The sequence below is a fragment of the Staurois parvus genome, unplaced genomic scaffold (assembly GCF_062004578.1).
Source record: "Staurois parvus isolate SC_StPar_1 unplaced genomic scaffold, SC_StPar_1.0 ptg000332l, whole genome shotgun sequence".
NCBI lineage: Eukaryota > Metazoa > Chordata > Amphibia > Anura > Ranidae > Staurois > Staurois parvus.
This window is the reverse complement of record NW_028318128.1, coordinates 1,212,123-1,239,200: the sequence shown is the minus strand read 5'-3', so window position 1 is coordinate 1,239,200 and position 27,078 is coordinate 1,212,123. Positions and strand designations below refer to the sequence as shown.

The 27,078-nt window shown below is 41.4% G+C and overlaps 1 protein-coding gene across 2 annotated transcripts in view; it reads left to right on the top strand.

Annotated features, from left to right (window-relative positions):
* Window positions 1–27,078, top strand: part of DHX9 (DExH-box helicase 9) — a 46,860-nt gene that overhangs the window by 7,227 nt on the left and 12,555 nt on the right. Inside the window, exons 2-19 of one of the 2 annotated variants that reach the window (XM_089683985.1) lie at window positions 713–855; window positions 2,732–2,872; window positions 3,244–3,355; window positions 5,425–5,540; window positions 6,260–6,408; window positions 12,060–12,106; window positions 13,860–13,996; window positions 14,902–14,991; window positions 17,596–17,754; window positions 17,940–18,017; window positions 22,039–22,230; window positions 22,556–22,697; window positions 22,840–22,922; window positions 23,033–23,189; window positions 23,960–24,060; window positions 24,721–24,934; window positions 26,017–26,111; window positions 26,197–26,270. In XM_089683985.1, the coding sequence (XP_089540111.1) occupies window positions 745–855; window positions 2,732–2,872; window positions 3,244–3,355; window positions 5,425–5,540; window positions 6,260–6,408; window positions 12,060–12,106; window positions 13,860–13,996; window positions 14,902–14,991; window positions 17,596–17,754; window positions 17,940–18,017; window positions 22,039–22,230; window positions 22,556–22,697; window positions 22,840–22,922; window positions 23,033–23,189; window positions 23,960–24,060; window positions 24,721–24,934; window positions 26,017–26,111; window positions 26,197–26,270 (2,198 nt within the window). In that variant the 5' untranslated portion in view covers window positions 713–744. Of the gene's footprint in view, window positions 1–712; window positions 856–2,731; window positions 2,873–3,243; window positions 3,356–5,424; window positions 5,541–6,259; window positions 6,409–8,777; window positions 8,840–12,059; window positions 12,107–13,859; window positions 13,997–14,901; window positions 14,992–17,595; window positions 17,755–17,939; window positions 18,018–22,038; window positions 22,231–22,555; window positions 22,698–22,839; window positions 22,923–23,032; window positions 23,190–23,959; window positions 24,061–24,720; window positions 24,935–26,016; window positions 26,112–26,196; window positions 26,271–27,078 lie in introns of those variants that run through there. The other variant, XM_089683986.1, reaches the window with a different exon arrangement.

The window sequence follows — 27,078 nt, the reverse complement described above, 5'->3', positions numbered from 1 at the left end:
TTTTTTACCCTCTGTGATGAAGGTGTTGAGCAAGTATGCTGATCCCACTCCCTGATAAATGTGGTAAATGGGGGCATTTACAGGTTTTTATTTTTTTTCTAAAATTCAGTTATTGGTATAAGTGAAATTAAAGTGAATCTAATGGTACAATTTTTATTTAAAAAAAAAAAAAAAACAAACTTCATACGTACCAGCTCTGTGTAGTGGTTTTGCACATAGCAGCCCCGATCCTTCTCTTCTCAGGTCCCCCGCTGAGTGCTCCCAGGGCAAGCTACGTGCCATAGGAACACTTGTGCATGCTCATTTCTGAGCTGGTCCTGTGTGTCCATTGCATGCAAAAGGTCTTTTTTTACCTTAATGCTTAAAATGAACGTCTAAAGCACCTGGGTCTGGGTTGTGGGGCCACCTGAGTCAAAGTGAAATTAAATTCTCTATTGATATGGCCAGATGGTCATGTTGGATCCATGGAGTCCATGTTTTGATAAATCTCTTGTGGGTGTCAGAGGATGCTAGAGAGTTTTCCGTTTACCAGGAAAAGGTCTATGCCTTTAGAACCACTTTTATATAAAAAAGAAACTTTCTAGTAAATGCTCCAACAGTGCTTCAGAATGTATTTGTATTAGAAACACACATTGATCTTTATTTGGTTTAGTTAAATTTTTGCTTTCCAAAAGACTCCCAAGGATTTGATCTCATGGTATCTGTATTCCAGATCACACAAGGTAAAACAGCCTCAGTTCCATCATGGCTGACATCAAGAATTTTCTGTATGCTTGGTGTGGGAAGAAGAAGGTAACTCCCAATTATGATATCCGTGCTGCTGGCAACAAGAATCGTCAGAAGTTTATGTGTGAGGTAATGTCGCTTGTGTTAATTTACACATGTAAACATATTCAGTATATTACTAACATTGCAGAATGACCACTCTTTCCTTTTGGAATGGGTTTGGTGGTCTCATATTTTATCTGACTGGTTTTGGTCACAGTTGTTCATTCACCGTCATGGATATAGATCTACTTTGTGTGAGCATTTGCCCTTGCAAACCCAGATATTACTTGGTAATATTGCAAAGTAGCAGTGACCTCATCACTGGGCTGTATTATTATTATACAGGATTTATATAGCGCCAACAGTTTGCTCAGCGCTTTACAATATAAAGGGAGACAATACAGTTCAATACAAGAGGGTTAGGGTGGCCCTGCTCAACAGATGGGAAAGACATCATATAGAAGACCAGTCTCCCTGCACAAGGAGAGATCAGCTTGACTTGATTTATATCTGTAAATCAAACTTGGCCTATAAAAACGAAAATTAATACATTGTGGTTAGGCAACTGCAGTGTTCTTGCCACTGGAGAACAGCTGCATGCACACATTGTGTGTGAACAGCAATGGCGCAGCCTCCTGTTCAAATGAATGGCCAGCTGCACTGCTGTTTGAATATAACAGCTCAACCAAGCCTCTGACTGTCCCTGGATGCAGAGAATCTGGGGGAATGTAGACATGTTTAAAGGCTTTCTGACCATGTTTCATGCATATTTAGAAAAACTTTAAAGTTTCACTAGCTGTGCATAAACAGATAAGACAAAACTTCATGTTCACTCAAGCATTTCAGTGAAAAAAAAATCCATATTATCCCTCAAAATCTCCAACCTGCTGAAGTTTTATACTTGAATGTGATTGGTCACAAATACAGGCGGAAGTTCATAAGTGAAAGCAATTCAGTCGTCCTGTCTTTAGAGATTGTGTGGAGTTCTGCTTCTGCTCTACTTGAGTTTAGTTCCACTTTAAAACATTGATTTAGTGCAGGGGTGTCCAAACTTTTTTCAAAGAGGGCCAGATTGGATGAAGTGAACATGGTGGAGGGCCGAACATTTTTCCGAACATTCTTTGAACCATTACAATTAAATGCAAATAAATTATTTTATGCCAAGTTAATTGCAAACAACATACTTTTCATTCATAACATTAAGATCAACTGACAGCTGAGTTTTCACAATGTATTGAAAATAAATTTAAAAAAATCTTACCTGCACTAATGTGAAGGGTGAAAAAGGTAGCTGGAGCTGAAGTCTCTGCTCGGCAGCCGGGAGGGGAAGAGAAACACACTTCACGCTGGAAGCCCGGCCCTGACGTCACCGCCCTCTGTCGCTCCCAGCGCGGCGCAGTCACGCATGCGCACTGCTCTCAAGCAGAAGACTGTCTGCCACAGAAGGGAGGGCCGTGCGACAGCCGCATTTACACAGACCAGGGAGAACGCGCTGCAGTCAGGCATGCGCACTGCTCTCAAGCAGAAGACTGTCTGCCATAGAAGGGAGGGCCGTGGGAGGGCCACATTACACAGAGCAGGGAGGGCTGTTGGAGGGCCGTATTAAACCGACCCCCGGGCCGTAAATGGCCCGCGGGCCGGACTTTGGACATGCCTGATATAGTGGTTTATCAAAATGGTTACATTCAAGACATCTTGTGAATACCGGTCACAGTTGCTTGTACTCTCAACCGAACTGTCAAGCCATCAAATGGCTCATGTCATAACTAATCACAGTAATATGGCAGCTGCAAGTCAAACAGAGGCTAAGGTGGAAGCTTCTTTGGTGGTAAAGAATAGGAGGGTGTAGTTTTAGCTTTAAAGCAAAAGCCATTTCTCATTTGGTACAGTTAGCCATCCTTGTATTAGCAAGCACTCCCATCATATTAGAATTTGTTGCATTAACACAAGTTTCTTCCAATAGGTTCGTATAGATGGCTACAATTACACAGGAATGGGAAATTCTACAAACAAAAAAGATGCTCAGAGTAACGCAGCCCGTGACTTTGTGAACTACCTAGTGCGATTGGGAGAAATCCGAGGTGATGAAGTGCCATCATTGGGGGTTAGTAAATTATAATAGACCTGTATATTATCTGGTGGTGTTTCTGTTGATAGAAGAATTTTTACACCTGCTTCGGATATGTGTTGCATCAGGATGGCCCTCTTCTCCTACCCTTGCGCCTCTGTAAAAAGTGGGCAGAGGAAGAGGTAGATCGCAGCAACCTATTTTTGAAAATTTGATTGGTATTTCAAATGTGCTTTGTTGAATAGCTCCAGTTTAGCAGTCCTTGGCTGCTGTAATAGAACTAAGGAGAGGAATTGTGCAATGCATCTGGTCTTGAGACCCAGCACTTTAATACATGCAGTTGAATGTGCCATGAAAGTTAATATGTAGTAGTAATACAACTGTCATTCTTCATGTGTTTATTGCAGGTTAGCCAGGGTGATACTACAGATGGATTCCAGCCTCTAAAGTCAGAGGAACAGGATGGCCCTACTGGCGGTCCATTACCACCGCACTTGCAGCTAAAAGCTGAAACTGACAGTAAGTCTTGTTCGAGGGGAAACTGTAGAACTTTTTGGTCTTCTATATTTTACATTTGTTGGAATGTTTACACATTTAAAAATAGAGCCTTACCTTTGGGGGGCATGGCCATCCCAGATTTTGGCCTCTATTATTTGGCAGCCCAACTCTCCCACTTCTGTCATATTGATAAAACCGAGAGGAAAAGGTTCTGTGCCTTAGTATCCAACCCAGAAATTCTGCCCGAGTTGCATCCGTTCTGTGTTATTATTAGAGGTATTCGGGGATCTACTGCACAGTTCTCCACTAAAGGAATGGCCTTCCATTATAAGAGAATTTGATATCTCTCCACTTCCACGATCAAAGCCCCGCAATTTCATATGGATACCCCACTTTGGTCCAACCGAATTGTTGCCTGAACTTCCCCCTGTTCCTGACCACAAGTTGTGGATCTCCTAGAGGCGTATTCCCTCTCTCCCATGTAATCTCAAATGGGGTATTAAAGACATTTTGAGGTCTTTAAAGCTTTTCTCTCCCAAATGTTATGCTATTCCGTTACATTCGGGTATGACATGCCCTACTGTCCCAATTTCCTAATGGTTTCCCATCCCTCATATCACTGTCTTATATGGGGAAGAGCCCCGTAAACTGATTTCTTCTTTATATGAACTTCTTACCCCAGAGGCATCTGATCTGGCCTACTCTCTCAAATCTCGATGGGTAACAGATATTGGAGCTATTGATGATGAGGAGTGGGAGGAAGTTCTAGACAACTGTAAAAAGGCCTCAGCTAAGTTGCCTGACCGCCTAACCCAACTTTACAGGGCGTATCTGACTACAACTTGCCTTGCACAGTTTAGAGCTGACAGGGATTCCTATTGTCCTAAATGCCATGTATCCCTGGGCATGTTTCCCCATTTAATCTGGCAATGTCCGCGGATAAATGGATTTTGGACCCAGGTAGTCCAATTTTTACATGACCTTAAGTGTTCTCCTGTACATTTTGATCCAATGCCATGTTTGTTGGGAATCATTTCCAATTCAGATGCTAACAGGAAATTGGTAGCCTGCCATTGGATGCAGGCGCTCCCTGCAACTTTGGAGGAGTGGGTGGTGGATATTAATAACACTCTACCTTTGAAGAAATTGATATATGTTAATAGAGGCTGTCCCAACAAATATTATAAAATAAGGGACCGTTGGTTGTTATCTGCAGATACCTGCACTTAGATGGGATTGTTGTGACCTCCTGTGTATATATAGATTGCACAGTTCGGGTTTTTTTTTCTATTTGTTTCTTTGTCTAGATATATGCGATTCCCACTTTGTATACTTTTTTTTGCGTTAGTTTTGCTCTTTCCATGTTGGGATGTGATGACTAGCTGTCCTGTCGCTGCAGTAAACTGATATATACTCCTGTACAGGTCTTTACCTCCATATCATGATTTGTGTCTTATTTATACTGTCATCATGTTGATTTTCTTTGGTTTTGTTTAAGGGTTTATTACCATTTCTGTATAATCTTTATACAACATAATTATTTGTACTGTTAAATTCTGTTTTATTTTTATTCAGTAAAAAGATTTTGCTTTTAAAAAAAAAAAAAAAAAGCAAATGTTTAATACCAGGTGCATACCTCACAAAGTATTCTACAAGTTGGCTACTTCCAAACTTTATATACCAGATATCTATATGTAGCTGTAAAAATAAAGCTGGGGCTGGGGTGTGTTCTGCTTCATACAGTTGACATGGTGTGATGTTGGTGGCCGGTGGTTGTAACACTACACTAGTGGCTGGTTAGTATCTGCTCTGTGGTGATACACTCCTTGGCCATGCAGCAAACACCCTAGCTGACATATGCAGTTTCTCTGATCTCCTGAGCTTGTAGTTTGAATACAGAATGGAAATATCCATTTTTACTTACTGAGACGTGTCTTCCATGTTTCCAGAAGGGAACTAAATCAAAAGATTGGCACGTAGTTTGCAAGATAATGTTGAGTTCTCTCACTAGACTGATGTAAGAGTTTGTAAAAACCTGTGAATCAAATGCTGTATCTCACACTAAATGTTGTATTTTAATTTTTTTTTAGATGCACCATTTACTCAAAATACAGGATATGGCCCTCTAACTGGCGGTGCAAACTGGGAGCGTGGAGCCAATCTGAAAGATTATTATTCCAGGAGAGATGAGCAGGAAGCTAAAGCAGTATGTTGTGCAGAAAGCATCTTTTAGCTTGAACACTTAGATGATATAAGGTTAACATACCTGCTTGCCCATACATTCAGTATACATACTTGCATACAGTATATTGGGGACACATTTTTTACATCATGTAAATTAAACAGGTTGGTAACTTGGGCATACTTAACTGAACACATTCTAAAAAACAAAATACATGAGCAGAGGTTATTCTTGTCACGTAAAGACGTCTGGTGGTAAATGCAGTTCTTGGATTTTCCACCCCAGTATTTTGAGTTTTTTTTCTTTTTCTTTACGGACCATCAGAATTGCCTTTTGGACAGCAAGGTATTTGAGTGCCTAACTCAATTGCCAACACTTAATTTCCATCTGATGCCTTTTGGATTGCTTTAACAAGCAAGTTCTAATCTATTCCTTGACTTCTTGTATTATCGACTTTGTAGAACTGAAGTCTTCTGAGGCTTCTGGTGCATAGGGCTTATGGGGTGTTGCAATCTTGGTTAGAAGATGTACATATGTGGGTTGGGCCTTCATACCGATGACAAACAGAATTGGTTGCATGTGAGATATAGACAATAAACCTACTGGTTCAAATAATAGCTGATGGGTTAATTTAAAGCTGGATGAAGTTGGCGGGCATGTTTTTTTTAGCTTGGCTCCAAACTACAGTCCTTATTTTTGTGCAATCTTGTGTAATGGTTTTTATTGTCTCCCATTATGTTTAGACTCTGGAATCTGAAGAAGTGGACTTGAATGCTGGTCTGCATGGCAACTGGACCCTCGAGAATGCTAAAGCACGTCTCAATCAGTTCTTTCAGAAAGAAAAGACACAAGCAGACTACAAGTACTCGCAAGTGGGGCCTGACCACAACAGGTTTGGTGTTTAACTTCCCACCATGTTTCAGTTGATAGTAAATGTAATGAAGAAACTGTTCTAACCATTCCAGACCTAAGACCCTTAATACAGCTGCCTTTAATTAATCAAACATTTCCCTCCCCTCCTTTCCAGGATTCAGCCTATCTGGTGAAATATATACTGTCTCCTTTCCAGTGTTCACTGCTATGCAGCCCTACACAGTATTACACAACCTTTGCAAAGAATGTGTCCTCTTCTACTGGGTCCTCTTCTAAAGTGTGCATGTACGTAGTGGCCGATTTTCATATCGGTGAGCTGTTTTCTGCTGAAAGGCTGTAGGCCCAACATAAGTATCACACACCCATAGGTATAAATAAGGCAGCAGTATGCATGTGCAGTAAAAGGACCCATCAGGGAAATTTTCTTTGCAAAGGCTGTGCAGGGCTTCTCATTGAAGATTGGTGGAATGGGGAGAAAGACAAGTAATTTATTTGGGCTATTGGTAAATGGTTAAAGCACAACTGCTCTAAAGGTGCCTTTGAGGTAACCAATAAAGATAGAACAATTTACTGGGCCACTATTGTCAGTGTATGCAAGCCAGCCAGTGTTAACAGTCGGTTAAATGCAGCAGGCTTTTGCTGGTAGGTGTCAATGTTTGGAATAGTAAGGGACCCACAATGTTTAAAAAAAAAAAAAATTTGTGAGCTGCTATACCAAATATAAAATAAAATGTAATATGCTATCTGAATATTATCGGATCGCTTACACCCTACACATACCCATACAAATGTGTCAATATATTTTAAATACCTATGTGGTGCCGCGCTCCACTATGTGCAAAACAAATAAGGCAATTAAATTGAAATAATCTTCCAACAAATATTCAAGTGTGCACACAATGTTCGTGGTTATCTATAGCCAATGTAATGTAAAGATGGGGTGCTCCTCAATTCACCTCTTGTGATATACTTAAACCAACATTTGTGTATCCCCACCCATTTTGCTCTCACCTGGTGTATATGACCAAACCCTTAAGTGAGGTCATATAAAGCATGTGTCCTTTTATTTTGGACTATGATGAGATTACTATCCAATGGGTCTGGGTCTCTTTCACTGCTCTAGTTGTCCTCCTCCATCAGATGCCTAAATAGATAATCAAAACATAGTGCTTTATCCTTATAAACCATTTATTTAAAATGTGCTATATTCCACTCACATGTATAACATTAGTTTGCTCTTTGTACAGGAAACCACTTATCCAGATTGCCGTTAGCGGTCCTGGCATGCACAGCCAGCTGATTCCCCTTGATGAAGCTACGTGACCCTATGGCGCAATGCGCAGTAGAGGGGCGTTGACTTCACGACGCTTGGTAAGCAGTGGAGAGAGGTATCAGCTGGCTGTGCATGCCAGGGCCACTAGTGACAACCTGGGTAAGTTGTTTCTTGTACAAAGCGCATACTAATGTTATACATGTGAGTGGAATATAGTACATTTTAACATTAGTATGCACTTATAAAATAGATTTACCAAAACCATATAATGTGAGGTCAAGCCTAACCACTTTCAATTTGTATGCAATCAGGCAGGCCCTTTCACTACATAGTTGAAGGTATAACTAAAGGAAATTGAACAAAAAAATGTATGGTGAATGGCCAGCCTTACTGTTTCCTCAAATGTTTACATTCAAGGAATGCTTCTGGTGATAACTGTCAGTTATTAGTGTGCCCATGTTAGCTCTGAACCGAACTGTCAGGTCATCAAATGACTGCTGTTGTTTCATAGATCACATGTACAACACTATGCAAGCTGCAAGTCAATCCCCGAGGCCAAGATAGCAGCTTTGTTCGTTGTAAAGGATAAGAGGATTTAGTTACCCTTTAAACATAGTGGGTTTTTTTTTTTTTTTAAATAGCAAAAAGTTAATGTTTTCTATCAGATTATTTTAGGAATTTCCTAGCCAGATATCCTCACAGGGCTTGTGTGTTTCTCAGCCTGCCGGTGTAATGGAGAGTATTACAGGGAGTATTTTACTTACTCCTAGTAAAACTCGTACAACACAGTTTTGTGTGCAGAGATCTTGAGAATGAATTTTGGGTTTAATTTTCAAGACTTGATGTGTTCCTATGAAACCAAACCTGTTTAAAATGGCAACACAATCATTTAAGGAATCACAGGAATAATCAATGTTTCTTATAACATTCATGTGCAAATTTATGCTGAAAAGCATATACAGAATGTTTTTGCATTGCTGAAAAGAAATAAGTGTGACATCCGGAATCTGCTTTTTTTTTTTTTCTTCAAACATGGGCTGACACTTAGGCTGGACTAAGTAAATCCCATGTGAAATGAATTATCGATTGCTGATTCCTGGTGTCACTCTCTTTAGGTGAACAAAAGGTCGGCTGAGAAACACACAGGCACCGCAGACTGCTAGGGAGAGATTTGCAGGTTAGTGCCACCTCGGCTTGGGTAATGTGCTTGTGTTGTGGAAAAGCAATTGTCACTAACATGGGGTGTGTGAGTGGTATAAAGGATCTTAACATGTGATTGCTAAATGCATTTCTTTGTATATTCTAATAATGTAGGGTAAGTGATGGCTTTCTTTTTAAAAAGGATTCGGTCAAATTACTTTGCTTTTTTTTTTTTTCACTTCATCCTGTGATTTCTTTGAAATGTAAATGTATTTTACAGTGGATAAAACTTTCAAATTAATATGGCAGCATGCACTTGTTCTCTGTGTTTTGCTTAAGTTGTCTTCCAAAAACTGGCATTTGGGTGTGGTGGTGGGGGTTGTTTTTTTCTTGCCCTTGGTGACTAGACTTTTAACTCGCCTACTGAATATTAGAGACTCTGTTGCCTGACCAGTAATTTGAAAAAAATGTTTTGCATAAGATTATATGTACATTTAGCTTATTAAAAGGCATGTCATATAGTACACGCTCTTCTAAATAAACAATATGCAACAAAATTATGCGCAATTAAAATGCTCGATGCAGAATAAATATTCATAAATCCATAATCTGTGTTCTAGGTCAAAGTGCTTGGTGCCAGATAAACATCTGTACAGGAAAATGGCAACCACAGAAAAAGTGCTTTTCCTGTCTTTCCAAAAGAGAGCACACTGCACTAATCAGAAATATGACTTCTTCTCTCAAGATGGTTTTACTCGCTTGTGGTATCTCAAATAGATGTTAGATTCCTGATTATACGATAACCCATACATGCGGACAATTAGATCTCATCTAGGCCTGACCCCCTGATGACATCAGAGGTTGATGACAAAATGCGTTGGATGGACCTTCCTTGACACATCATTTCCGGTTGGTGGAGTGCAAACCGGTGCTTTCAGTTTCCATTTCTAAGATACTTCATGCTTAATCTACATTAATGAAAGTGTGATTTTAAGGTTTTTTTTTTTATAAACTGGATAATACAACACTGAGAGGTCCATATATCTTTTTTTCCCTTTGTGGGGGAGATCCACACAATCTCCTAAAGGCACAGGAGCATCACCAATATAGGATGAGATCTAATTGTCATCAGATGATCAGGAATCCAAAATCTACTTGAGATACCACATGCAAGTGTAACCTTTGTGAAAAAGAGGTCATGTATTTCTGTTGAGTGTAGTGTGCTTTCTTTTGGGAAGAGAGGAAGAGCAGAATTTTCCTGGGTGTCCTTTTCCTGCAGAGTTCTTGAGAATTTATTTGGCACTGTTCACTTTGAATACAGATTATGGACTTTTTTTTTTTTTTTGGAGCATTAGCAATTGTTCTACATTGAGCGTTTTTAATTCATTGCACACAATTGTGTTGTGCTTTTTATTTTTTTTTTTTGTTTTGCATTGTGCACTATTTAATTAATTGCACATTATTTTGTTGCATATTTATTTAGAAGAGCACTGTCTATACGACATGCCTTTTATTGCTAGGTTGAGAGCTTGGAGGCGTGCTGCTCTTTGATGGTTGTGGATTAGATATTTGTATACACCTTTTAATAATTGTTTAGAATGTGGTCTATTATACATTTATATACTTTTAGCTTAGTGCATGCATTTTATTCACCTTTAAAATCCTCCCTTGTGTAGACCTAAAAGCCCTGAGACTGCTGCTGGGTGCTGCCATCTTGGGTGTGAAGTCAGGAGCCCCAGCAGACTCAGCTGTCACACAAGTGACTCTGGATTACTATTCCACTTCACTCCTCCCTCGCCTGCTACATAAGTTTGGGTTAGGTGGGCTAGGGCAGCACAGACAATTAAAATCTTCCAGAAGAGAGAGTGACTGAGGTTCAAGGAGAGGGAGGCTGTGCTAGGGAATAGTCTGTCCTGGAGTAGTCAAATTTTCTAGAAAGTTCAAAGGCGGGTTTCAAGCGATTAAAATAACTATGTAAAGGGGAAATGCTGTAAATTTTAAAATACTTGATTTTTCTATGCTTTTACCTGTGTTTTTAAGTTGGTAACAGACTCTTTAAGTCTCAGGAACATTGCTAATGATTCCTTAGAGGTTATAGTTTTGCTTCCCCCCTCTGCTCTCCATAATGTTAAGGCAGAGTTCCAGTCTCTTGGAGCTTTTCTACAAAAAGCACCTGTGTGATTCTCTTCAGTTGCAGTACATCATTAGGACCGTGTTACAAGTATATGCTTGCTTGTAAATGTGACATTCCTCAGCAGGATCTCGGCAGACAGGCAGAGGCCATTACTAGTGTGGGCATCTGAAGCCAGCTCCTACTTTCTTCTGGGATTTGGTGCAGCTGGCTACCCAGCATGCACCTTCCGATCTTGTGCTGTAAAGACGAGGCGCACTGTGTTTATAGGTTGCCATAACAATGGCGGTGGTGGAAGAATCATTCCTCCCGATAACGTCACTTCCAGTCAAGGAAACGCTGCAAGACTTCACCTTGAGGCTTCCCAAAGACACCTGGGAAAACCAATGCCGATATCCCAAGAGTCCTAGGGAATCGCCTAATGACGAAATTGCCTAGGCGGCTTGACCAGAAGTGCAGGATACTGATAGCAAAAAAAGGTATTTAGAAAAGAAAAAATAAATAAAAATATCCCTTAACAGACTGCTGTGCGGGTGGGCCTTGTGTGGCAAGAATCATGGGGGAATAAAAGGGTGGAACTCCACTTTAAGTAAAGGAAAAATCTAATTGCAGGAGAGTTCCCTTACAGTAGGTGTGTGCAGACCACTAACTGATCTCTGCCAGAGACATAGGAAGTTAGTGGGTAGTTTGTGCCATCTGCATTAACCCAAAATGTCAGCCTTTGGTAGACTGTCTCTTTTTAAAGTGGTTCTCTATAATTGACTATTTAGTTGCATACTCCCTTTCCCACCACCATGTTCTGAAAGTTAATAAGCTGAAATGCCTCTCTTACCTGAATATCTGGTTGCATTAAAATATCCCATAGTCACTATACTCTCAAATTTATAAGGTGTCAAAATACCCCCAAACATTTAATGTCTGTGATTTTGGTGGACATTTCTTGGAGATGTGTGCAAGTCACCCTGCCCCAACCCCTCCATAGTCAAACCTACCATCACTCTGGAACAGTACACTGACAATGATATTGCACTGCTATTATATATTGGTCTTTCATAGAGAACCTCTTTAAGGGAATGGCCACAATGTCTGTTGTATGCAAAATTGTGAAACTTGTCTGTCTTCACAGGAGCTTTATAGCAGAAATGACCCTGTTTGTTAAACAGCTTGGACGGAGTAAGTTTTTATTTTTTTCTCTTTAATAGTGTTTTTCTGCTGAACTTAAAAAAAAAAAAAACAAAAAAAAAAAAAAACACTTTTGCTTTTGACACCATTACAGTTTCATTATCTTTTTATTACCGAACAGAAATGCATCACAGTATTGTGAAAACATTGGTCATACAGTGTCCTAAAAGTAGGGATTGTTTAGGGCAGCCTTCCTCAACCTTTAAAATAGTTTTCAGGTTTCGGGGAACCCTGCTAAAAATTTGTCTACAGCTCAGTGTATGATGTATGATCAGTACATTGCCAGCAGTAAGTGGGATAAGGAACTCCTTACCCAGGAAGTCAGTTAAATAAATACGTCCCTTACCAATGACTCAAAAGATAATTGCTATCAGTGCTTACTTACCTGCAAGATGAGGTGAGAGGCTGCACTACAAAGTTCTGGCTCTGTCAAATGACAGCTTTTCTCCTCAATTCAGGAAATGCGTTCCTCTGCGTTTTTGATGCGTTTTAACACATTCATACAGAAAAATACAGCATAGATACTTTTGTTGACTGCATTGGAACGCACTGCACTGGTGTGAACTAGGGCCGTTGGAATAAGTGGAAAACACTGTCCATGCATTTTTTATGCAGATTAAAAAACACCCTGGACTACATATGGCGTGAACCAGGGGTTCCTAGAGCAGTGCCAGATTGAAGGAGCACTAGACTCCCAGTGATCCCTGGTTAAGGGGCTAGTTTAGAGGATGTCTGCCTGGTGTGTTTCTTTTTTTGTGACTTTTACAGTGGAAGTAAACTCCTTTTTTTGCATATTTTACCTACAGGTGAGCCTTTAATAAGGTTTACCTCTAGGTACTGTAAATATCTCCTAAACTTGCACTGTTTAGGAGATATTTACTCTAGAGATGCCAGTGATTTCACTGGTGCACGCGCACTGTGCTCTCAATGGATGGCTTGCATCCATTGAGAGAGCCATGCCATGGCTGAAACTCCATTCGTGCATGCGCAGGAGTAATGACATCGCAGCCCAGCCAGTCAGCTGGCCGCGGCTCGCGAACCCGGAAGGAAGACCGGGTGCAGATGGAAGCCTCGGGGAGCCATGACAGTGCTCTGCTGGAGGGCTTTGTTTTCAGGTAATGTGCTAGTATGCAATGCATGCTATCATGTTATGCTCTTAGCTTGCAGGGAGAACATTTTTTAGAATGTGTGTTTTTTTTTTTTTTTTTTTGGGTTTTTTTTTTGCGGTTTACTACCGCTTTAATGGTATTTTCAGATACAACAGAGAAAGGCACCAACAGGTTACCACAATGTACAGTACAATAAAAATCTCAAGAAAACAAATGTGCGTATTCTGTATACGTTACAATAAGATGCTGAACACTACCTGTAAACAGCAATGATAACAATTAAAGAACCAAAGCTGGTGACATTCGTACATGAAGGATATTTTCCATACAGAAGAACATTCAATAAGAGGACAGAGCATAGACACCTCACAAAGTGCAATGGGTCCAAAGACAAAGTTGTTTCATACAATTCCTCCAGATAAAAAAAAAAAAAGCAAAAAGGTAGTTTATATTTATTCCTCTATACTGCTAGAAACTGGACATCCATCCTGACCCAAATTTTTTCACATTTCTTTGGAAAGCCCCTAGAGTAGTACGGTCTTTGTATTTAGTGTAATATTTTTTTATTTATACATATGAATGGCCACAATTTTGCCATTTTGTTCCAGTTTTATTGTTGTCTTGTTGCCTTACAGGAATTACTGCCCGTGAACATGGTTCTAACAAGAAACTGGCTGCACAATCCTGTGCTCTCTCCATTGTCCGCCAGCTGTATCATTTAAATGTCATTGAACCTTATTCCGGACAAACTAAGAAGAAAGAGGGAGAGTCTGTAAGTTCCCATAATTAATGCTTTGTTGTATTATGGGAGGGAGCAGAACTGTGTACATGCAGGAGAGGCAACCCTTGGAATTCATAAATTGTTTTAGACAAGTTAGAATTGTCATGGCCACCTCACAACAAATGTCAGTGCCTGCAACAAATTTGTGTCACTGTCCGCAATTGGTATGTGAAGTAGCATGGTATTATGGTGGGGGAATGGGGGAGAATGGCAGACAGGGTCATAACCAGTGACTCATCCCTGGCCCCATTTCAACTCCAGGCCAGGAGATTCCTGCCCTTGTCCTTGTAATTACCTATTTGGTAATGACATCACCAGCATCCCTGCTCCTTTTTTTTTTTTCCCCTTCTACATTCAGCTTTTGGCTGGGGAGTTTCAAGGCTGGGAATGGGTCCCTGGTCTCTAGCACACAGGCAGCTGCCAGCTTTATAGTAACCAAAGAGCTTCCCAGCACACACTTTCCCCACTCTGAACACTGGCTCCTTAGTATGCCAGCTCAGAGTTGGTCCTATATACCATCAGTTTGCTTATCTACAATTCTTTTTTTGAATCTTTCACAGCAGAGGTGGAAATAACTTCCTGGACCTGTTAATGAAACTGTTGTAAGGCTTACTGAATCAGGTGCAGGCCATTTTAAAGGGGTCATGCCAACTGAAAAGTGTTGTAGTACAACTTTATTGCATTTCCCAATTATTTTTAAACTAAGGCCCAAGGGGACATTTTGTAGTGAATAAAAGCAATTGAAACAAGCTGCTTTTCATATATCTTTGTCTGCCTAATTAAAATATGTATGTTGTAATTGCTCTAGTTTTTAAATTGGTAAGAAATGTGCTTGCATTTGTGTAATTCTTTTTGTGCAACTCTTCTGACATCTGTTCACTTTTTCTCCTGTGCAGATTGAGCCATATCAAGTGAACCTGTCTCCTGATGTTCAAAAACAACTCCAATCCGTTATTCAAGAACTGAACATTGAATTGCCATACCCAGTGAGTAAATACAGTAGACATCCTCAAAAAATAACCAAACTTGGGCTACCAACCTCTTGATGTAAATAGTCCAATAGAACCACATAACATATTTGGATAGAAACTAAAGTACATCTATATTCATTAAAAACATGAGCAAACAAATCTTGGCCAAGAGTACAAGAACATAGTAACTACCTCCAAATGCAAATAACCAACATATACTTAAAAACTGCACTCCAATAGGCTGCAGAACATCTACTAGTAATTAGTCAATACGACTATGGGCTGAACAAAAAACAAACAAACTTGGTGTACCCCGCTTAAGAAATAGCACTTTAGAGTAATCCTGTAAGTATAGAATTAGGGTAGTGGCTATTGTGGCTTTCTTACATACACTATATTGCCAAAAGTATTGAGACGTGTGCCTTTACATGTGATTGAACCTTTAATGGCACCCCAGGTTTAGTCCGTAGGGTTCAATTTTGAGTTGGCCCACCACCCTTTGCAGCTATAAAAGCTTCAACTTTTCTTTGAAGGTCGTCCACAAGGTTTAGGAGTGTGTATATGGCAATGTTTTGACCATTTTTCCAGAAGCACATTTCTGAAGTCAGGCACTGATGTCGGACAAGAAGGCCTGGCTCGCAGTCTTCGCTCTAATTCATCCTAAAGGTGTTCTGTCAGGTTGAGGTCAACACTCTGTACAGGCCAATCAAATTCCTCCAACCCAAACTAGCTCATCCATGTCTATATGGACCTTGCTTTGTGCACTGGTGTGCAGTCATGTTGGAACAGGAAGGGGCCATCCCCAAACTGTTCCCACAAAGTTGGGAGCATGAAATTGTCCAAAATGTCTTGGTATGCTGACGCCTTAAGAGTTCCGTTTCCTGAAACAGAGGGGCCAAGCCCAGCCCCTGAGAAACAACCCCACACCATAATCCCCCCTCCACCAAACTTTACACATGGCAAAGTACCTTTGTGGCAACCGGTAAAACCCGGACACGTCCATTGGATTGCCAGACCGAGAAGCCTGTTTTGTCACTACAGAGAATATGTCTCCACTGTTCTAGAGTCCAGTGGTGGCGTGCTTTACACCACTGCATCCGACGCTCTGCATTGCACTTGATGTAAGGCTTGGATGCAGCTGCTCGGCTGTGGAAGCCCATTCCATGAAGCTCTCTATGCACTGTTGTGCTTATCTGAAGGCTACGTGAAGTTTGGAGGTCATTAGCTATTGACTCCTCAGACAGTTGCTGACTTCTGCGCGCTGTGTGTGATCCCACTCTGTCATTTTACGTGGCTGAGTTTCTGCTGCTCCCAGTTGCTTCCACTTTGTTATAATCCCACTAACAGTTGACCATGGAATATTTAGTATCGAGGAAATTTCCCGGATGGACTTATTGCACAGGTGACAACCTAGCACAGTACCATGCTTGAATTCACTGAGCTCCTGAGAGCGACCCGTTCTTTCACAAATGTTTGTAGAAGCAATCTGCATGCCTAGGTGCTTGATTTTATACACCTGTGGCCATGGAGGTGATTGGAACAACTGAATCCAATGATTTGGAGGGAGGTCCCAATACTTTTGGCAATATAGTGTATGTTTGTAACTTACTGCCTGCCATTAGCCTCCCACACCATTCTTCTAAATTCCTCTAGGTACCTGTCTTAATGTTAGCAAGGCATTGTCTACAAAGCCCTAGAGCTGCTAGTCATAATCACTCCAACCATGCATGCTTATGCTGTTGTGCATTGTGTTGACCCGGCTAAGAAGTTTGACCAGCAACTCTTTTTGGTTTTGTATCTCTTTGGTTGAGATGGTGAGCATAACACTGAGCGGTGGTGCTGTTGGCATGGTAAGCTACAAGAGAAGTGTGTAATTGCTACAGTTTTGTGCCACTAAGCAGTGAAACCAGGTTTAGGATAATGCATCCCCCCCCCCCACCCACCCATCCTCTACTGCCACATATGGCACTTTTTGGGCGGGAGGGGGGGGGGAGCGGGTACCTGGTTTTGACAGGTACCCGTTTAAGGGTAAGATTGCTTCCTCCTACCCCCCTCTCCCCGAAGTCTTCTGGGACACACACACAGGTCCCAGAAGACTGCAGGACCAGTGACGCAACGCGGCAGGAAACCAGCTGTGTCAGTTTCCCTTACCCAAGATGCTGGCTCATGAAGAATCGGCTCGGGTGAGGTAATCATTGGATCCCTGGATAGGAAAGTGTCCTTATATTAAAAGTCAGCAGCTACAGAATTTGTAGTTGCTGACAATTCTTTTAGGGACAGATTGGAGCTCCACTTTAATGATTCTGGTTGGGAATCTCTGGGGCTGAATACTTTTACTTTGTGTGGAGGTCGCATAGGTATGAATCGGCTGTCAAACTAATTGCATCCAACCATTATTGCCTGGTTGGCTTTGGGATTTGGTTGCGTAGTCATTTTACTTATTGTGGTCTATTTGTTTTCACTTATTGAAGTAATTGATGCTATTTTAGTGCATGCAGTTTTGAATATCTGTTCCATATCTAGTATTTACCGATTTAATGCAGTATTTTGGTTCTAAAACTGTTTTATGATGTGCATGTTTTTCTAAGCTGTCTTCTAAAACAGTATTTTCATTCATAGCCTGAAGATCCTAGCCAGCCCGTATCACTTAATCTGGGAAAATTGGTGCATTTTGAGCCTTCTCAACGGAGTCACGGTGGAGTGGTACCCTGGTCTCCTCCACAAGAGAACTGGAACCCCTGGACCAGCAGTAACATTGATGAGGGTCCTCTGGCTTATGTGAGTATTGCTAGTCTGTTGGCTTTAATATTTAAGTTAATTGTATGGGTTATTGTTGCTTGTTTTTTTTTGTTTTGTTTTTTTTACAAATATTTGACTTAGCATTCACAAGATTTAAACACAAAGGATATGTAGCATCCTTGTGCATTGATAGTTGAATAACCACTTTATAAATGTCTACATAGGCAACACAGGAGCAGATCAGCACAGATTTGAAGAACGAGCTTATGTACCAGCTTGAACACGATAAAGACTTGCAACAGGTGAGTCCTCAGACTGCCTTGACAATCCTGCACCATGTTCAGTCTGATTCTGTAACGAGCCCTGTGGCTAAGGGGCTAGCTTTTGTAGAGTAATCAACTGAGTGGGTTATGTATGAGTGGTCATTTTATAGTTTTGTATTTGTGTCGTAAATGTTGGGTAAATTTCATTCCTATTTACCACATGGAAACAGCTAGTGCTGAACAAGCAGGTGTAGCAGCCTGCGTTGGCTTCTATTGCAGCACTCTAAACTGAAATAGATAGCATTGTAATCTTGTTTATCCTGCTTTTCAACCATGAGGATTGTTGGATGTGTTGTCGCAGTTGCAAGCGAAAGTTTAGTTGAATACATCACGCTTCTTCCTGATTTTTACTAAACAACAGAACATAATATCTTCAAGAAAGATGCATCCTGTAGTTTTGAATGGGAAACTTTTAAACCAAGGCGTTATGGTAAAATTTGTTTGGTTGACGGTGGTAATGGATCTAAAGAAACTTCTTAGGTCTTATGTGAGGCGTAGGTTTAGTAGCGTCAAGCCAGTTGGGCTGGTTCCCTACTAGGGTTTACCCTCTACCCATTGAGAGACACCAGGTGAAAGCATCACCTCATCGTTAGGGGGAGGTAGTTCAGTTAATGGCAGATGTAACTCAAAAACTAATAAAAATAAGGAGAAAATATGCATACTCCAATGTCAAAAAAGTGTATATTATCACAAACATGGTTACTCCTCACCAATATAACAAACCACCCTCCCACCCATTAAAATAAAGCAGCCAGTTGCCTAAAAAACCTCCTGTGAGACTAATCAGTCAGTAATACCATGGGGCATGTATCAATAAGAAAATACATTTATATTTCAAGCCTCCATACCCTGAATTCATGCTAAACTGGACACCTGTCTTGTACAAGACAAATATATGGACTAATCTGCACACCAAGGCAGTTTAGTATTTCCTCACGATGAGGCTTGAAACTAAATACATACGTGTAACATCCCATAGAACATCCCCACCCACTCCAACGGTAATATCCTTGATCTCGTCTTCTCCAACCGCTGCGCTCCCCACAACCTCACTAACACCCCCTTCCCTCTCTCTGACCATAACCTGATTACCTTCTCTATCTCCTCGTCCTCCAACGCCTACCCCTCCAAATGTCACACTACTACCAGCCGTAACCTCCGCAACCTTAACCCTGCCCCCCTCCACTCTGCAGCTGATCAACTCCACGACAGCATCCTCCCCCTATCTTGCCCCGACTTGGCTATGATTGCCTACAACAACGCGCTGTCAACAGCCCTTGACTCACTAGCGCCTTTAACCACACGCAACATCAGACCCCGACCGCTCCAGCCCTGGCAGACTGATCACACCAAAACCCTCAAACGACACAGTCGTGCCCTGGAGCGACTATGGCGCAAAATCTAATCCCAACAAGCCTTCACCCGCTACAAATCTGCCTTCCACACCTACACCTCCTCCCTCCACGCAGCCCAACAAGCCTACTTCCTGACCCTCATCAACTCCCTCTCCTCCAATCCTCGCCGACTCTTCTCCATCTTCAACTCTACTCTTGCCACCTCCACCCAGCACCTCACTCACTGCCCTTGAGATTGCCAATCACTTCAAAAACAAGATTGACACAATTTGCAAGGACATCGCCGCAACTCACACGCCCTCTTAACCCGTCCCCTCTCACACAGCTACCCCCTCATCCCCCCTCCCCCTCGACATAACCCGCAGGGACTTCGTTGCTGCTCAAACTTCCCTCCAACCCCGTTCCCCCTCACTCAACTACTCCATCATCACCCCTCTCCCACGGCCCCACCACTGCTCTGACCTCCACTTCCACCCCACCCTACATTCCTCATACTGAAGCCTCCCCAACACTCCGCACCTTTGACCTTACTACCATCGAGGAAGTCTCCAAGATCCTCTCTGATGCCCGCCTCACCACCTGCCCCCTCGACCCTATCCCCTCACAACTCCTACGACCTCCCTCCCCCTCCATCCTACGCTCCCTCACCCACATCTTTAATCTCTCCCTCTCCTCCGACACTTTCCCCTCCCCTCTGAAACATGCACACATCACCCCCATACTTAAAAAGCCCTCCCTGGACCCCAATGACCCGAACAACCTCAGACCCATCTCCCTGCTCCCATTTACATCTAAACTCCTCGAGCGCCTAGTCTACACCCACCTAAGCTCTCACCTCAACGACAACAACCTCCTCGATCCCCTACAGTCCGGCTTCCGTCCCCTACACTCCACCGAAACTGCCTTACTCAAACTCTCCAACAACCTGCTAACCGCCAAAGCTAATGGCCACTATTCAGTGCTCCTACTCCTTGACCTCTCTGCGGCCTTCGACACAATTGACCACCCCCTCCTCCTCAAAAAACTACACTCCCTCGGCTTCAGAGATTCTGCTCTCTCCTGGCTCTCATCCTACCTGTCACAACGCTCTTTCAGCGTTACCTATAATGCTACCACCTCCCCCTCTCTGTTGGGGTCCCTCAAGGCTCTGTCCTCGGGGCCCCTTCTCTTCTCCATCTACACCTCCTCCCTTGGCCAACTCATACACTCTCACGGCTTCAACTACCACCTCTATGCCGACGACACACAAATCTATCTCTCAACCCCCCACCTCACCCCCTCGGTCTCCGCCCGAATCACACACCTACTGAGCGACATATCAGACTGGATGTTGCTCCACTTCCTTAAACTGAACCTCTCCAAAACAGAGTTTCTTGTCTTCCCCCTAGCCCGGACACCACCCCCCATTGACTTCTCCGTCCCATCCAACAACGCCACCATCAACTCCGCCCCATGCTAACCTGCCGACCTCCTCCACTCTTCCTACCACTCCATCCCCCACAGCTATCTCCTCCTGTACCACTATCCCCTCCCTCCTAGATTGTAAGCTCGAAAGAGCAGGGCCCTCGATCCCCTCATGTTTTGCATTGTATTGGTATTGTTCTGTCACATGTTCTGTCCCCCTTTGTAATGTACAGCGCTGAGCGAACCATTGGCGCTTTATAAATACTGTATAATAATAATAGTAGAAAGTCTGGCACACTTTCCCTGTTATCATGGCAAAAAAGATCAGCTAGTTGCATAGTGTATGTTATACTTTAACCCAGGAATAATTGCAATTTTGTATTTGAGTAAAGCATTTCATCCTAATATGCAGTTATGCTTGTACTGCAATCATTCACCAGCAAAATCATTGAGAAACACAAGCACCTGCTCTTACAGGAGGATTCAACAGGTAGCTTCATACCACCCAGAGGATATGCAATCAGAATCTTTCCGCATACATGCACCAACTGGCATTGTACAATCAATCCTTCTCCATCCACTTTCTATAAAATGATCACCAGTTCATATAAATGTAGATGCAGTCTGCAGTACAGCATGGGGTTAATTCCACTACTGGATACATGAAGATCTATAATGTGAAAAAAAAACCAGTCCTCACTCCACATACATGTTCATACAAGCATCTCTTCTGCTTAAATGAGGATACACCAAATAGTACCATATCTTCCAAGAGATATGCTGTCAGTGCATGTATGTGGAGAGATCCTATCTGGGATTGTACAAGCAATCTTTCTTCATCCATTTTCTAGTAGATGATCACCGCTTCATATAAAGGTAGGTGCAGCCTGTGGTACAGCATAAGGTTGACTCCACTGCTGTGTACGTGCAGAAATATAGCCAATGTAAAGAAAGTTCTCCCTCCACATACATACATCCACAATATATGAATCTTCGCAATGAAGGTAGACAGTGGAATCTTCATAAAGGTTAACAAGCTGGTCACATAACTACACCCATCCGCATGTCCATGCGGATACTGTCCTGCTCTGGGACAGGAGCACATTGACATGTTTGTTCCAATCAGGAACCTCTGTTGTTGAACTTTGGGATTGTAGAAAATGTACGTGAGCCTGTGATAAGTTTGCTTGATACTTGTAACAAATTAAATGGTCTGTCCTGTTCCTTTTTCTATTTTGCAGATCTTAAGTGATCGGGATTCTTTGCCTGTCAAAAAGTTTCAGAATGAAATCATGAATGCAATTCACCGTAGCTCGGTGGTAATCATTCGAGGAGCTACTGGTTGTGGTAAAACCACCCAGGTGCCGCAGTACATTCTAGATGAGTTTATCCATAATGGCCAAGCTGCCCAGTGCAATATTGTGGTGACTCAGGTAAAGATGCCATCTATTCACTGTGGAAATTGAAACTATATATAAAGCTTGAAGTTTTTAGGATTGCATAGAACGGAAAAGGGCTTAGGACTTTTTAGGTTTTTGTTGCTCTGTGTCTGCTGGGGAGAGTCAACCTCACTGTTGGTTACAGTTCTCTTGTACCTGGAAGGAAGTGAAGGGAAATCTCCCAGACTGAACACAGCAAAATCAAATAGGACAGGTTTCTTTACAATTGCCTACTCCAAAGCTAAAGAATAAAGGATTTGGTTTTACATACATTTTTAAGCTAATGATGTGATTTTTTTTACATCTGTTATGTTTTCAGCCTCGTAGGATCAGTGCAGTATCGGTGGCTGAGCGGGTCGCTTTTGAAAGAGCTGAAGAGATTGGCAAAAGCTGTGGTTACAGTGTTCGGTTTGAATCTGTGCTGCCTCGTCCTCATGCCAGTGTAATGTTCTGCACCGTGGGTGAGAATTTGATGTTTTCTGATCAGGATAATAAAATGTGCCCAATTTTTGATTGTGCTAAATCTTGAGTGGTATTTTTTTTTTCCTGCGTGCATATATAGTTGTGTATATCCTATATATTTTTTGCTTTTTCTTTTGGCAGGTGTACTTCTGAGGAAACTGGAGGCTGGTATTAGAGGGATCAGTCATGTCATTGTGGATGAAATCCACGAGCGGGATATTAATGTGAGTGTGCCAGTCTAAAGTGTTTCATTCCAGCAATCTTTATTAACAATTTCACTTAATTCTTGAAGATTGCTCTTACTCTATTTTTATTTTTTTTTTTAACTTTCCAGACTGACTTTCTGCTTGTGGTACTCCGAGATGTTATTCAAGCTTTCCCTGAAATCCGAGTAATCCTCATGTCTGCAACAATAGACACAACCATGTTTTGTGAATATTTCTTTAACTGTCCTGTAATTGAAGTGTTTGGCAGAACTTTTCCTGTGCAAGGTATGTTTTCCAAAATGTAGACCACATTCTTTTGTCAGGCATGTATGTATCATTAAATGACTCTAAATCAAATGACTATATGGTCTTAATCCCCCTTAATAAAGCTTGACAGTGTCATAATTACACACAAGTTCTTATACTCCAGTCAACATAGGGGGACATTCATACTTAATGTAAAGCTTTAAATATACTCTGAAGTTTTTAGGATTGTTGTACATGTGCAATATGTGACCATTATTTTACATGGTAACGTGGCAAAGCCAAAGTGATCTAAGATGTCTTCAGCTCCACTGTCATTTTTTTCTTAGTTTGCTAGAAGCTGTTAAGTGCATTAGCTATATATGTAGTTGTGCATTTGAAGAGACCCTGTTTCCCAATCAGAAGACATTGCTATTAGACACACCTAGAAGTATTGAGTAGCAGCAGCACCCAAAGCTTTTAAAAAGTCAAGATTAACAGACCTCCCTCAGGAAAGGGGATTACTAAACTGCTTTTTTCACAGGGTGCTGCAGGTTAATTTTTAAGAATTTTTAACCTGTGGTTATCAAGATTAATTACTCCATGTAGTTTGAAGCTGGTTTGCATTTTGGACAAGATTGAAGCATAGAAGTCTATGCACCATTGCAACACCGTAGCCCCAATAAATCAGTAAAAGTGTGTGTATATAAAGGGTTTCAAGAGTATTCGGTTACTGGTTTCTGTCCTTTAGAACAACAGCATGACAAAATGTCTGGACTTTTACAATGTCTAATTTGATGTCTTGCTGACAGAGTACTACCTGGAAGACTCTATTCAGATGACTCAGTTCATCCCGCCTCCAAGGGAGAAGAAGAAGAAAGACAAAGATGAAGAGGGAGGGGAGGATGAAGAGGTTGGTGATCACACAGTTAATGTACACACCTAAATGGGGTCATGACTTTGCATCATAAAGTGTAGTGTATGCACAACATTTTTGCACAATTTATTTCATTTTGTGTGACCCAATGTTATGTAGACTTTTTAGCTTCAGTAATTCTAAACTTGGGCCAAGAAAAAAGTGGGTGCATGTACAGTATATGGGGTTTTCTGATCTGGCTTGTTCCAGGGGATAACGGTGCAATTCAGAGGGTTAAAAGCCAAGCAAATAGCATCATAAATGGAAGTCCCCATACATCTCTTATGACAAGCTTATTTTACCAGTTTTAGATTTTACTGAACTAAATGATATCAGTGTTCAGGTTTTCAAATCTGCTGAATACTAACGTTACAGTGTCAAAGGTGGCTCATCCACCAGTTGGTATTTTAATTTATGTAATTATGTATTCATTATTACATTATGTAGAATCAAGCAGGAGTGAGAACACCCTAATGTTGACCAAAAGTCTTAAGTGGTTAGAGATGATGGCAGAACAATGGCATCTTCAGAGGCTCCAGGAAGACTACCCTTTGTATTCCACTTACTGAACTAAAACCATATATTTTTTATTTTTTTTTCTTGTGGTGCAACTTTGTCAGGATTCTGCCATTATTAACATTGTATGTTTTTGTGCAGACAAATTGTAATCTCGTATGTGGTCCTGATTATGGCCCAGAGACCCAGCGTTCATTGTCACAGCTGAGTGAGAAGGAGACCCCGATTGAACTGATTGAAGCACTCCTGAAGTACATAGAATCTCTAAACGTACCTGGTGCTGTTCTGGTGTTTTTACCTGGCTGGAACCTGATTTACACAATGCAGAAGCATCTTGAGATGAACCCACATTTTGGTAATATTTATATCACTTGGTTGAATTTTTTTTTTTCTCTTTCAATGAATATGTTAAAATTTAACTCTTGCCTATTTCCCTTGTTTACAACTGTAACCTAAGCATTGTTGATATACAGGAACTACCTGAAGTAAACCTAAGTTTCACAAGTTCCCTGATTTCCCCAGGCCAAGCAAATCTGGGAAAGGGGGTGTGATTGGCTGAGGTGGGTTTACCCGGTCAATTGTAATTGTTGCTTGCCAGACAAGGTTGGTACCAGATAGGTATAGGGTATATAAATACATACTAGGCTTAGAATGGGCATGTCTGTTCATGAGATTGTGTGGAAGTTGGAGCTCCTAAAACCAGCCTATGCCACTTGGGATTTAATCTTAATGTCAGTAAAGCGTAAATCTATTTTCAGTAATTTGGCATTACATCTTAACTGTACATGATTGTCGTAATCTATTTTGGTTTTTTTGCTTTTTTTTTTTTTTGAAGGGGGGGGGCTGTTGCAATTTCCTGCCTAGAAAATACTACCTGTAACGGTAGTTCTGGAAAAAAAATACTTAGCCAAGTTGTGTTTAGACACACTATAATATCATATTGGCTGTCATAGGTTATTTGTTCAAAAACGTTTAGCGTATGTGAAAAGTTGGAAGTATCACTCAATGCAGCTATACTGATTTTGATCAGTTTGGTCATAACCTATTTAAAGCACTGGGCATTGAAGGTGTTTAGGTAGGATAAAAAGGCCGAGGAAGGACCTTACCAGTGTGTTCATGATTTAGTTCATAGAGCAGGCATAAAGAGGGAAAGGGATGTAAAAAGCATGCTCTATGTAATGCACTTCTCTATAAATTGTGGTTGGAGTACATGACTGAACATAATATAATACCTTCCAGTGTCTATGCCAAATATCTGTGTTGGGTAGACAGACCTTAGAGTTCAGGTGGTTTTCTAGGATACTGTATTAGGACGCAAGATTTGTTTTTGTTCATCATACGCAAGTTGTCAACAGGAATTTACACATATTGGTGCAAGTCAGTGGAAAGATTATATTATGTATTGGATAACGTGATTTTCTTTCTGACTTTTTTCAGGCAGTCACCATTATCGGATTTTGCCACTGCATTCTCAAATTCCACGAGAAGAGCAGAGGAGGGTGTTTGATCCTGTTCCAGATGGAATAGTCAAGGTAATACATGTCTACTGTCATTTTGGTGATTTTGTGTTTTAGCCATCCATTATTGTAGCTATGATGTATCCCTTTCTGTTTTCAGGTCATTTTGTCCACAAACATTGCTGAAACCAGTATTACTATTAACGATGTGGTTTACGTCATAGATTCTTGCAAGTAAGTTTTAAACTAATATACTATATACTAGAGATTTTTTCTGTATATAGAAATAAAAGATCCTTGTGAATGAAATTGGGTTATAAAATATCCATGATTTTTTTTAGATTTGCACAGTTTGGGTGTTTAGGGGCATACATCATCACCAGAATGCCCCACAGGGTGGGAAGGGGGTGGGGGAGATATGTGCTTGGGTATAACTTTCATTTTTTACAGTTTAAAAAAAAATTATAAAAAAAAAAAGTCAAGTGATGATTTTGTTTGGTGATAGGTTCTCTTTAATGAGACATGCAGGGTATAAAAGACTGCATGTCTCCCTTGTGCTCCACTGAATGAAATGCAGTGCAGGGAAACTGTCAACAGGGACCCAGAAGTGACGTCATACATGTCGCTTCTCAGGAACTGGATGAGACAGAGCTCCCTCCCCTCTACCCTTCAGCCCTCTATGCCGGGCGCACAGATGGGCAAGCCAAGCACGGGATACATGGGTGAAGGGGGGCACTTTACCCATGTCTGGAAGCAATCGGAGTGCTTATTGAATGCTTCCACCTGACAAGTGTATCCCTGCAACAGTGAATTGGCTGGCGCAATTTCTAGCCGCCATGGCGACCTTGCAGCTGGGATTTAAGCCCTGCACAGTCTTCCTCCATAGCAAAAAGTAGGATGAGTGGTCACTCCACTCCACTGGTCACAGCCACTTATTGTACTCACAATAACTACATTGTTACTCACAACTTGTCGTTAGGTTGGTACTCCATGTGGAGAGTTCATTATGGTTCTAATATAGATCTGTTACACTGTCTCGGAG